The sequence below is a fragment of the Falco punctatus genome (assembly GCF_963210335.1).
Source record: "Falco punctatus genome assembly, chromosome: 9".
NCBI classification, from domain to species: domain Eukaryota; kingdom Metazoa; phylum Chordata; class Aves; order Falconiformes; family Falconidae; genus Falco; species Falco punctatus.
The window spans coordinates 31,194,368-31,207,115 of NC_137589.1; the positions used below are offsets into that span (position 1 = coordinate 31,194,368).

General features: G+C 44.9%; 2 protein-coding genes across 10 annotated transcripts in view; one reads left to right on the forward strand and one right to left on the reverse strand.

The window, feature by feature from the left end:
- The window catches only part of CFAP43 (cilia and flagella associated protein 43), a 53,430-nt gene extending 49,202 nt beyond the window's left edge, over positions 1-4,228 (reverse strand). For all 9 annotated transcript variants that reach the window (XM_080401143.1, XM_080401141.1, XM_080401142.1 and 6 more), the window contains exon 1: positions 1,650-4,228. In XM_080401143.1, coding sequence (XP_080257269.1) covers positions 1,650-1,795 — 146 coding nt within the window. In that variant the 5' untranslated portion in view covers positions 1,796-4,228. The remainder of the gene's footprint in view (positions 1-1,649) is intronic.
- Positions 4,229-4,294: 66 nt separating this feature from the next.
- GSTO1 (glutathione S-transferase omega 1) lies at positions 4,295-12,334 on the forward strand. Its single transcript, XM_080401157.1, has 6 exons — positions 4,295-4,445; positions 4,562-4,670; positions 6,316-6,538; positions 7,838-7,939; positions 10,050-10,156; positions 11,785-12,334. Exons 1-6 carry the CDS (start codon positions 4,412-4,414, stop codon positions 11,936-11,938), a joined length of 729 nt encoding a protein of 242 aa, XP_080257283.1. The 5' UTR covers positions 4,295-4,411; the 3' UTR covers positions 11,939-12,334.
- Positions 12,335-12,748: the final 414 nt, after the last annotated feature.

The following is a 12,748-nucleotide window of genomic DNA, read 5'->3' on the forward strand; positions in this document are numbered from 1 at the left end:
AGGTTTAAGGGAACAAGGATTCAGGCTGTTATCTGATGTCATCTTTGAGTGGTACTATACACAGTCAGGTAATTACCCATAGCTTGCTCACATTTTCCATGCTGTGTCTGTCTCCAGCTTTGTATAAACACTGTGTCAAAATATTTCAGTCATGAACTTTGCCAGTTGGTGAAATGTAGATCGAGCAAAGTAATTAAGAGTTGCTTAGAAATTTCCTTACAAAGCATTTTTCCACTGAAAAATGCTAGTTTGTACAAAACAGATTTTATGAAGCCATGAGTTTTGTTAAAGTTCTGTTTTCTGAAGACATGCATTCCAGTTGCCCACTACAAAATAATTGTCACTTTCTTCTAAAACTAATATACATACTACTACTAATATTAATTTATAAGGCAAACTTTAAACTTTTCTATTTTATGGGAATAGGTTTTGTTTCACATTCAAAAGGCCTTACATTTTTTTTGTTTTGCATAATATTTTCGTTTCATAATGGTGTTTTCACAAAGAAAAACTGCATCACAGCTCTTCCGAGTAACACCAGTTTGCACAAGGGACCCCCTCTGAATAGCAACAACATGCTTCAGACTACCTTTTTTACTCCACAAGTATCAGAGTGGTTAAGGCTGAACCATATTTCTCACATTACTGGAACAAATAATTTTTTCCACTAAGAAGTGCTGCACCTATAATTATGGACCTATGTCCCATACTATCCATAAGCGTTGATAAAACTGCTGAAATACTTAGAGTGGGCAAGGAAGTCAAGACATATGTCCCATTACACAGAAAAAAAATGTCTGAACATCCTAGATTGTTGTGAAAGTCTCAATCAAGGTGGAGCAGGAAGGGCTTAACTCATTACAGCTCCTATTTGTTCAGAACCAGAAAGCAAATTGTTGGATTACCAAGAGCTTTGGAAGAGAAGTGTTTTTCTATGTGTACTGTGGGTCATGTTTGTGGAAAATGAAAATCTGTAAGTATGACATGCAGATTAGGATGCTGAGAGAGAAAGACACGAGTGAGGATTTAGAGTATCAGGAAAGTTAAAAGCAATAGCAGAAAACTGTGATAGTGGGGTTTAAGAGGTACAGAACAGCCACGGAAATCCTAGAGATTGAAGTAGCCTGGGTAAAACAGAAGAAAAACATGGACACAAACAGAACTGAACTGCCTGGGTTCATGAGACCAGGTACTGGAAGAAAAGCATGCTCCAAGAGTTCATCAGAACTGCATGATGCCAGAACCACTACACAGGAAGAGGCAACAACTCGTACCACACAACTCACCAAGCTCCAGCTTGAAACTAGTCAGGGTTGCTTACTCCCTGTTTCTGAGCCTCCTTATACTAAGGGCAGAGAACCTAAGTTTCATCTAAATCCACCAATGGCTCTGTCCCCACTATATGCTGCAGTCCAAGAGCTTCTTTCTTTCTTACCCCCGCAACTACCTGCCGCCCTGACGCGGAGCCACAGCACAGCGGCCCCCCTTCCCCTCCCTGTCAGGCCGGCCCTGCTCTCTGACAGCTGCCTACAGCTGACCATGGAGAACGGAGCGAGGCCCCCAGAGTACCGGGGGCAGCCCAGCCGGGCTGAAGGTCAGAGGTGTATGTAGAGGCCCAAAGGGCGCGGGCTGTCCTGGCCGGCCCCCACCTCACTTCCAGCGCTGCCTCCTCGGCTGAGGAGCAGCATCGGTCGCCCGGGGCCTCGGCGCAAGGCTCCTCATCAGCCGCCTCCATCGCCCCACGCCGCCGGCCTGTTTGCACGCGTCTCCTAGGAACAAGAACAGCTCCTACCATTAGCTGACACAACACCTCCCGCCAGGCTTAAAGCAGACAGCTGATTGGCCTGCCCCCGTGCGCCAACCAACCAACGAGCACGGGAAGGTATTTAAAGGGCCAGCAGCCACAGGAAGGGGCAGTAGGGTGTTTGTTTGGGGGTGGGATGGGTCACTCTCATTTGTTGAGTTGCGCAGTCGGTAGCATACCCAACTGTCTCACATAGGCAGCGACCCATGTTTAATGCGGTAATTCTGCCTGTAAGTTACAGACATCTGTAATCTTTAACATGGGTAATCATTATTGCTGTGTCTAGAAAGCAGTGGTTTTATCAGGTACAGGGGCCAGCCTTGGGGGAGTAGTCATGGGTTCTGTTCCTCAGCTACCCCACAGGTCCTTGCTGTGGCCACGCATGTGCTGCTCTGGTTCCAGTGGTGTTTAGCCTTTTGTTTGGTGAGGCAGTTACACCTGTTTTCCCCTCACTTCCCGTGGTTTTCCTTGCATGAGGTACTGCAGTTGCTCTTGCAGTGCATAAGGTGGTGCTCCTGAAGCTTCAAGGAGAGCTGAGAAGCTGACCACTGGAAAGAAGGGACAGTAGGAACCTCCAAGTATTTTAAAAGCAGAATTAGTAATAACACTTCCTTTTCCCTGTCCCAAAGGGAGAAATGTTACTTAGCGTTTTGCTTGCATTGGCTCATTATTACTTATCTATGTGGTGATGGTGTGCAGTGTTGTGACACTACTGTGCACTCAGTGCTATACAGCATGATGGAGGGTGGCACTCCTGTCCAGAGGCAGCAGGACAAACCCTGTACCTTATCTCTTGTCTCTGCAGGTGTTCTGTATGCCATGCAAAACTAAGATGGGGTGAGGAAATAGGCTTATTTTTCCATGGTGCCTTTGAGTAGCTACTGCAGCAGGCAGATCTTGTGATACTGCTTTGGGCTCCTGCGTGCCTGTCTCTAGGCTGTGAGTTAGCAGGTTGCCTGTGTTGTTCTTAATTGCTGAAAGAAACTTCAAATGAATTTTCTTTTTTTCATGACCCAAAATGTTGCTGAATCTTTCCTAAGGGCAGGCACTCAGAGGAATGAGAAATAAGTCCTCTAGTCCTCTAACATTTGTTTTTTGATAGGAGGAGAAATTTATTTTGTTGGCAAAGGACATCTTATGTATAGCTTCTGTTTGCCCAGGGGCATGGCAGGCTTGTGCAGTCAATTACCACTCCCTTTCACTGCTTGAGCTGCTTATTAATTACATAATCAAACAGCAATGACTTAACAAAAAATCACGTTATTCTTCCATTCAAATGGATAATGGTGTTAGGTTCGTGGTCACTTGACTAGCAGCCTTCTCAGTGTTTGCCTGCAGGAGAGATCACCACAGAAAACACTGGTGTCTGTGACATAATGCCTGAGGCCCAGCTCCAGTGACAAAACCAAACCAAAAGTCAGCAACAGGCAAAATTTCCTCACTGGACAAGCACAGATCCAGTGATGAGACTGGAGATGCTCCAGTTCTTCTAATTAGCCTTGGGGGTTTGGCAGAGAGGTGTCCTTTGCTAGGAAGGCCAGGAGTTTCCTTCCCTTCCGCTGCCCCAGCCCTCTGATGCCTACAAATGTACTGTTTCCTAATAACATACAGCTTTGGCCTGGAGGCTGCGTGGAAGTATGTGGAGGCCCATGAAGGGAAGCATTTTAATTCTGGGACCATAGATCAACTTGGACATAGTGAAATAAATGCATTAAAAGGAAAGCACCTCAGTTTCCGCTATTATAGTCTGGGAAAAGCTGGTACAAGGAAGGCCCTGGTGCTCTTATCTCTGCTGAAGAGGGAGCAAAAGGGATGGAGAGAACTTCAGTCTGTGCTTCAGCTTTTTTCCTCTATGCACATACTGATGCTCACAGAGGTCAGGTTTGCAGAAGCAAGCATGAATCCCTCCATGGCTGCAAGGTAGTAATTAAATTAAATCTAACTTTTGGTGTGCCCCCTTGCCTGTTAGGTTATCTGTTGCCTCCTTTTGGGTTTTCATTGTGAAACAGTATAGCTGTAGGAAAGAGAAACTCTCCCTGTTACCCTCACGGTAGGACTGATTGGATTTTGAAGGGCAACAGGTGATGCAGTGCTGCTGGAGCCGGAGAAGACCCTTTCCAGGTGGGAAGGGAAGCAGAGGCAGGCCTGGTGCCTCACCAGCTGCTGGAGGCACCACTTGGAAAAAAAAAACAAAAAACAGGCATATGGGGTGTTTTGCCATAGGTTTCCTATTTAAATGGGAGTGCCAGCTGGGGTGGGTTATGCTGAGGTTATAAAGGAGAGTATTCAGAGCAGCGTAACAGTGCCTGCCCCAGCGAGCAGGCCAGCATGTCCGCCGGGGAGGGTGGGCAGCTCAGAGAGGAACCACCGGCGTGTACCATGCTCCTTCCCGGGCAACCCGAGCTTTCCCGCCCCCCCCGAGGGCCACCCACCGGCGGCAGCGCCACCGGGGGGGCGGGCATGGCTCCGCACAGCGCCGCCAGCCCGCGCTCCCCGGCCCGCGCTGCGCTGAGGGGCGGAGGGTCCCGCCCTGTGGGCGGTGCCGGCGGGGGTGCGGCGGGGCACGGCGCGGCACATCGCCGTAGCGTATCGCCGTAGCGTATCGCCATGGCGGGCGAGCAGTCTCGCAGCCTGGGCAAGGGTAAGCCCCGCCGGGCAGGCAGCTGCATCGCCTCAGCGGGGGCGGGCGGCCTGCGCAGGGGGCGCGGGGCTGTGCGCCAGGCGAGTAAGGGCTGTAACGGTCTCCTCTCCCCTCAGGTAGCGCGGCCCCGGGGCCGGTGCCCGAGGGGGTGATCCGGCTGTACAGCATGCGGTTCTGCCCCTTCGCCCAGAGGGCGCGTCTCGTCCTCCGCGCCAAGGGCATCAGGTGAGGCCTCCCGGCGGGCCGGCGCGGCGCCCCCTGCTCCCCTCAGGGCCTGGGGGCTCCACGGGACCGGGGGGGCGGCTCAAGCCTCCCTTCTTCCTTGGGCCTCCAAAATGGTTTTTAACGAAACATCCCTGAAAGAGCTGGCAGAAAAGAGGTGTCTGTGTTGAGTTTGCTGTAAAGGTCGATCTTCTTCAGACTTTATTTTTGGAGAGGGGCCTTGCTGAAGTGGGAAGTGGGCAGGCTGTGTATGAAATAACATTATGTAAAGGCCCAATGTAAATCTGTAGGGAAAAACTCCAAGCTGATGTTTTTTTTTTTCTCACCTGACATCCGGAATGTTTACAATAACGGCATTTGGCCTTGCCCTGGGTAAATGTGATTGGTGTTTTAATGGATGTTGTTAGTTTTGATGTAAGATGCAGTGAAAATCCTGGGAGATTTGAATATGCAGTGTTTCTGTTATACTGTTGCATACTAGCACACAACAGTGAGCGAGCAGCACCTTAAAAAGAGGAACATACTGTGTATATATATAACATGTATAATATTATACAATGTGATGTTTTCTCATTCTTGTGCTGTAGTAAGTTAATGGCATTAAGTACTTGTGTCTGTTTCTTTTTCAAGATAGCCATATCATTTCAGTGTTTTTCCATGGGTACTAATGCTTCCTTCAGTTTACAGCTTTAGAGTAACAGGTTTTTCCACCTTTTTCTGGTTCCCACCCAGTCCCAGGCCTGCCAACAGTTTGTTTACCAGCACAGGGCTGTGAGTTCATGTTAGCGCAGTGAATGCTTACCACTCAGTTCTGCTGACAGCAAGATGAGTGTTGTTTTGTTTCTTCTTGGGCCTTCTTTCAAAGGAGTAGGTGCATGGAGACTAGCTCAGTTTAATTCTGTCTTTATTTAGTGTCTTTGAACTGATTGTTGGAGCTGGGACATTTGTTTTAGCATAGTGATTTTGGAGGGGGTTTATGGCTATCTAAATGTGGCAGTCACTTTCTTGTAACTTTTAGTTGTTTTGAAGGTTCAGCTGTATTTAGGAGACCTTTGGGCTTACTAGGAATTTTCTGGGGTCATGCATATAACGCAGCATGTAACTTATGGTTTGTTAATTTAACGTAGGCATATGTCCCATGTATTTTTTTTATCAACTCTATTTGCTTTTCCCTAAACACTTGTTCTGTGTGAGGCCATAGGTGGGGGAGATAGGTAGGTAGGATGCTCTCCTGATTTGCTCTGTGGTGTAATGTCAGGTTAAAGTTTAGCTGCATTTCTTAATTAGAGGGTAGCTTATTTGCAGTCAAATGCTTCTTTCTTAGAAGAATGTGCATGTGATAAGTGCTGCATTCTGAGCTTTACCTTTGTTTTCAGCATGATTATAAAGGCTGCCTCTCTTGTGCTTGCAGACTGTCCATACGTCTTTTATTAGTTTAACAAACATCTTATTGTAACTCAGTGCCGATTTTCTCCAGAAAACAGAAGTGCCCCCGGCAGTAATTCTACCTCTCAAATGGCTGGTCCTGCAAAGGACTTCAGTGAAGACAAGGGGGAGCAGGGGAGCAAGGATTCAGCCTCTCAAGTATTGTAGCTATTGAGGTGTAATGACTGAGCCTGTTTAGGTCTTGTTTCTTTTCCTTTTTTAGCTATGAAGTAATCAACATCAATCTGAAGAACAAACCTGACTGGTTCTTTGAGAAGAATCCCTTTGGGCTGGTTCCTGTTCTGGAGACCAGCAAGGGCCAGCTGATTTATGAGTCGCCAATCACTTGCGAATATTTGGATGAAGCATTTCCAGGGAAGAAGCTGATGCCTTTGGACCCGTATGAGCGAGCCTTTCAGAAGATGCTCTTGGAACATTTCTCAAAGGTACTGCATGATCATTGTGGGATTCAGTTTCTTACCTTACCATAGCATCAAGAACTGCAGCTCTGTTGCCAACGCTGCTTTTATGCTTTAAGGCAGGTCTTATGTCTGGGAAAAGCATTCAGATAACTTGGAGGGGTTATTTGCGGTCTCTTGCTGTGAGCACCTACAAACCATGGTGTGTCTGAATTGCTCCCTGCGTTTATGTGTGGGGATGGATGCAGGAGAACAGCCAAACTAGTGAAAGTATGTGACTGAGGCAGGATTTTGAGCATCCTACAATAGGGCAAAGGTTAGTAGACCAAACCAGCTGACTGCTTGAGACCTAGGTAGTGACAACTGCTGTATTTTAATCCAGGTCTTTCTGTAGGAAGTGCATTGTGAATGTGGAATGTGAAGAGTGCCTGAGAGAGCCTACAACCATGGGTGAGAGATGTCAGGTGGCTGTAGACATGGGACGTATATAAGAAGACTGGTTTTGGCCTTCCGGAGGGGTTGGAGGTGGGCAGCTGTGGCTGACCGGAAGTAACCTCTGTACAAGCATGTGCTTTGAAGGGTATAGGAAGTGAAAGAGGTCAGCTTAGATATAAGGAAGCAATGGAAGATGCAAAGACACGTGGACAAAGAAAGGGGGTAGAAAGGAGTATATATTTACAATAGGTCTTTCTGAATAAGCATGATGAGAAGAGGGTTACAGGGAAGCACGTTGAAAGAACCCAAACATGCACTGAATGTTGGTTGTATGAATGACATCTTAGAAAAATGTTTGTCTGTGAACATGTGTTAAGTTTGGCCATTGCACAACTTTCTGGTGCTGTATGATAATTTCTCTGGCAGTTACCAAATCAGAAAATGCACAGGTTTGTAGAAGCCTGCATATCCTGGGCTGCCTGTCTCTTTCTTAAAAAAGTACCTTAGGTGTTGATAGTTAAAGTGCATTTGGGTTTCAGAAATGTGTAACTGGGAAAAGAGTACCACTCTGCGCCTTGCTACCTTTTTTTGCTACTTTTTTGGTAAGCGTGTACAAATGAGAAACATGTTCTTCTTTTCATTGTTCTCTTTACTACAAGACTAAAATCCATTAGTATTTGCATTCATTCTTCCTTTAAGCCTTTTCTTACCTTTTCTGAAGTATAAAAGGTTTTTATTAATAGACTTTCTTTAACTCTATAAAGTTAAAGCTTTTTAAGATTTAACTTGCATCTGATGTCTTAACATCTAACTTAACATTTTAAGCTCTGACTGAATTGCTTGTATTACTGTAATAGGAACATTAACAACTTTATACTTCCATTTGAATAGATAACGCCCATAGTTTTCAAGTATTTTGTGGCAGTCAAAGATGGTCAGGATGCCACGGCACTGAAAGCAGAGATTGCTGAAAAGTTTGGCAAACTTGAAGAGGTAAGAGTATTTCATGATAATGAGCAGGTTGCCTGTCTTTGTATGATCCCTGTTTTCTTTCGTGCTTTGTCCTTTGGACTGCATCTTTTCTCATTACAGCAATAAACAATCTTTCAATTTACACCCCCCAGCCTAGGATACACAACAGCACCATTAGCATAAATTCCAAGTAGCTAAACTAAACTTCATCTGTGATGAAGGCTGTGTGTACTTGTGAAGTTCTTTTTAATTCTAGCTGACTGTTGTTTTAGATATTCTGCTTTAAATGTAAGGAGACCTTGCAGCATGTTCTAAGAGCAAGAGCTGAGGAGTTGGAGCTGCTGTAGAGCATCTGTGCTGTAGCTCTGCTGAAATGAGTGCAGATACCCTGGTGATGACATAAAATCTTTTTCCTTCCAGGGCTTGTTTTTGTTGGGGTAGGGGGAAGCAGAATGTAATCTGTCACTTGCAAAAATGCAGCCCTGGGCCATGTTCTGCTGCTGGTGCTGTAATGCAACTTTAGCAGAGCTCCAGAAAGTGTCGGGTGGCTTTGATGCCATACTAGTAACAATCTGTGTCAGCAGTTGTTCTCAGCTAGTCTGAACAGCTGTTGGACTTGCCTTTATCATGAACCCATTTCTTCTGTGTCTTTAGTAGCCATGACTAATGCTTGTCTGTCTTGATCAAGAAGCATTCCTCCAGAGTGTTTCTTTTCTGGTGCAAAGCTACCAGTAGCTTTTTAGTACTTTTCCTAGTTCTCCCAACAGCCCTGTGCATTCTGCCTTCTCAACCCCTCGAGTTGCTAAAGTAAAATTGTTTTCAGGGTAGTCTTGTCTGTCTGATCAGGCTGATGCTAGAGTAGTGCAGATGACAAATGAGTTGTTGGGGGAAGCTATGTGTGTTTCACATCAGTGAAATACAGATCTAACAAACATTAAGGAAGAATTAACCTTCTTCCTGCTTTATTAATGCTGTGAAGTACTTGCTGCTCCTTCAGTGTCAGTGTCTATTTTGCTATACCCTGAAGGATTTTGCAGCGTCAGCTGAGGATGGGAGGAAGGAACAGAGCCGTTCAAACTTCACTCAGCCTACTGCAAGAGATACTCAAGAAGGGAGGTGTTTTCAAACCCGTTTTAGTTTGCTGCTACACGGCAGAGGGAGCTGTGTTCCCATCTCTGCAACTGTGCAACTGCTGGGTTACATTCTGCCAGAGGCCTGGGAATTCAAACAGCTTGATGCTTCCTGAAGGACTGCTTTAAAATTTCTACTAGATCGTGGGGATTAGGGGACAGGGTGTAAATGCCATAGGAGTATAGTGTTGTGTGTCCAAAAAGACAGATTTGTAAGGTCTCTCAACTTCTACCTCTAAAATGCCAAAGTGCCTGAAAACAGAGGAGCTAGTTTTATGACAGAAGAGACCAGGCTCTGGAGGATCCTTGAAGGATGTTAAATTTGAATGACCATGGCACTTGAAATGTATCAGAAACATAAATGTGACAGGAGAACTTGCTGCATTCTTTGTGGCCCTGCTTTCTATGCTGAGCTGTGGGGAACTCATTTTGGTGTATGTGTGTGTTATTCTCGCTTTCTGTTCCCTGTGCTCCTGGAATCAAAGCCAGCTCTAGCTGTAACATTAGAAATGCTTTCCTGATACCACTTGGCCTCAAGTGCTATGGGAAAAGTCCCTGCTAAAATGGAGTTCTAATTTACCTGGATGTTAAATTTAGCTAGATTTATTGCTCAAGAAATGCATGTGTATTGTTATGTTTGATTAGTCTGTGCTGTTAATGCTTTTTGACAGGTAAGAAATCATGAACTGACAGATTGTGAGAGCTAAATTCCTTTTTGTTTGTGCAAAGACTGCAGCCTCGCTAGTGATTAATATTTTTTGACAGTTTTTGAACCTCTGGAGAAGAGCTGAACTGACAGTGTATGAAATAGTTAAGGTTGATACTGCAGCTGGTTTACTGACTAGCTCTGACTCCCCAGATATTGCATGCACAGGAGAAATGTGCTGTATCTCCATTATTTGCTGTCTGATCCCTTCAGTATGCCTGCATTCCATTACAGCTTTTTGTTAGTGTTCTGTTGTGGTAATTTTCCTTCTGAGGGCAATTATCATCTCTCACAGATTCTGTCCAAACGCAACACTGTGTTTTACGGTGGGGACTCAATCTCCATGCTTGACTACATGATCTGGCCATGGTTTGAACGTCTGGAACCATTCCAGCTGAAGGAGTGAGTACCTTGCCTAGCTTCTAGTGTGTACTGAAGTGCCTCAACATAAATATTCTTTGCATACACTTTGCAGCAGTGGGCCACTCTTGGGAGCTGCTGAAGAAAGTTTGTATTGTGTAACAGTTTGGGGGAAGCATCTTCTCAAAGAGATGAGTTGTTCAGTTGTTCTGTAAACAAACTTTCTTTCACCAGGCCTGTTCTCCTGTGAAATAGTTTTGACAGATCTGGAAGAAGTGGTCAAAGTACAGGACTTCCCATTCCTATCATAAATGAAAATGATCTTTGTTTGAAGGGGATGGAGTTGTGGAGGCCTAGATTCAAAGTTCTTGGTCCAAAACTTAAGAGTTGAAATGCAGTCTTCTGCTTCTTTTTGGAAATCCTAGTTGATAAAGGAGAGTGATGTTGTTTTGAAATGGGTGAACTGTTACCCTATCTTGCTGTAGCTAATAGATTTGTCCCTCTTGTAATAGCATTTTTTTAATATATAAACAAATTTATTGGTCTGTTATATCCTTAAACAGATCCAGTTACCATGGTATTGCATTAATATGTAGGGAAATGGTATCAAAGGAGAACTATTTTATAGCTGGCTTAGAACTGGATTAAAGAGTCAGCTTGTATGAGGAAGTGGGTAATAAAAGCATAAGATGAGTATAGAACAGTTAGTATGACCCTGGTGCCTGAACCATTCTTGAAGAACAAGAAAGACACATGGAATTTTTACCATTGAAACTCTGGGATGCTGTAAAATGAGAACAATACTGATGGATGGCTGACCTACTTTGTCTCCTGGAAGGGGAAATATTCCAAGCAATATAGGAGCATAAGTCCAGAGTCATTAAGGTATCTGAATGACTGAGGATCTGAGCCATTGTATGTTAAGATGCTTTCTGGGTAAGGGTTAGGAGTTACCTGGCAAGCTATGCATCAACTTGGGAGTTGGAAACTGTAATGCAAAGTACTTTGGTCAGTCTGCTAGAAGAGAATGAAAATAACAATTTAAACTTTTAAACTTTGTTTGCCACGCAGTGGTCTTGGTGTGGTTTTTTTTTTCAATTGTGTCTGTGTGGGTTTGTGGATTTAGTCTGTTAGTCAAATCCTCAGTTTCCTCAATAGGCTGTGTGCATTTTCAGCTGCTGGGTTGCAGGGTAGTGACAAACAGCACAGCTTGTCTTGGTATGCAAGAGAGAGAAGTTGGTGGGTTGTGCAGAACTCAACCGCTGCACACAGCATTTGCTTCAAGAATCGCCATTAACAAGGCATTCCGGAGGGAAGCAGTGGTGCACAAGCCTCTGCCTCAACTCAGAGCAGATGATAATTAAGAGCCGTGTCTTGCAGCTGGGGTAATGTAAGTAAAAACATGCTGGTATCTGGCACAGTAAGTGCTTGTTTGTGCTTTTACTCAGCTTTGCAGTGCACAAGCTCTGTAAGAACTCTTTCACTTTGCAAATGGTAGTCTGTCTTCTGTGATCTGATACGTATTTCCATCACGTGCTCTAAGCTGAGCATTATTCTGGGAGGGAGAAAGCAAAACAAGCAGTAAAATAGAACCACACAAGTGGGTTTGTTTCCTTGATGCCCTCCACATTTCCCATTTGCATTACTCAGTCTCTTTCCTTTTCCCATAGCTCTTTGAGTCACACCCCCAAGCTCCAACGCTGGATGGAGGCCATGAAGGAGGACCCTGCTGTCAAGGTTACAATGACTGACCCACAGATATTCAGGGATTACCTCGAGCTCTATCTGAAGAACAGCCCTGAGGCATGTGATTATGGGCTCTGAGGTGCCAGTAGGCACATGCTTGCTGAAGTGCCAGTGCTTCTTTTCAGTGTGAGCTGTGGGGATCTAGTGTAATTTGGTATGGGTTCTTCTGTGTTTGCGTTTCATAACGGGGAATAAATCTGTGCTGGAAAGGCTAAGAAGCTGCCTGTGAACTCCATTCCTTCCTGTCAGGAGCAAGATGTGCTGGCTTCAGGCAGGAGATAGAAAGTCATTGTTGGCCATGTATATTGCATGAAGGAAAAATGTTGGCTTTACTCAGAGGTGATGGTCTGTTATCTCTGGCCTTTTTGCAGGTATTGTGGTGGGCACTTCCTGAGCTAACTCTGTTACTTGGTTTAAAAATTGTGATACTGGTGTCCTGAAAATAAATAAAAAGCAGACACTGTTGTCTTTAAATGTAGTTTTTCCTTTGTCTTTCCAGGCAGCTGTTAGTTGCTGGACTGGTTGTGCAGAGAGGAGTGAGGCATTGTGAAGGCTAAAACAGATAGTGTGGTCTCTGAAATTAAGATGTGGTAACCTAGTCTAAACTGTCCTCCTCTTTAAACAGTGCTATTGCTAAACCACTGAACTTGCAACCTACCCCCTTATCCCTGCTGAAGTCATGTTTGTAGGGACCATCTAGTAATGGCGTCCAGTTTGAGCTAAATATGCTAAGGGGGAGTGTGTGGTTATAATCCTTCTCTGCCCTTCTGAAATAGGGTTGTGTTTATTCTAGGTCCTAAGATGGATTAGGGAGTAAACCCAGCAGAAGCACATCTATTTTCTGTTCTGCTCCAGAGCTCAAAGCATTGGTACACATGTCAAGATGTA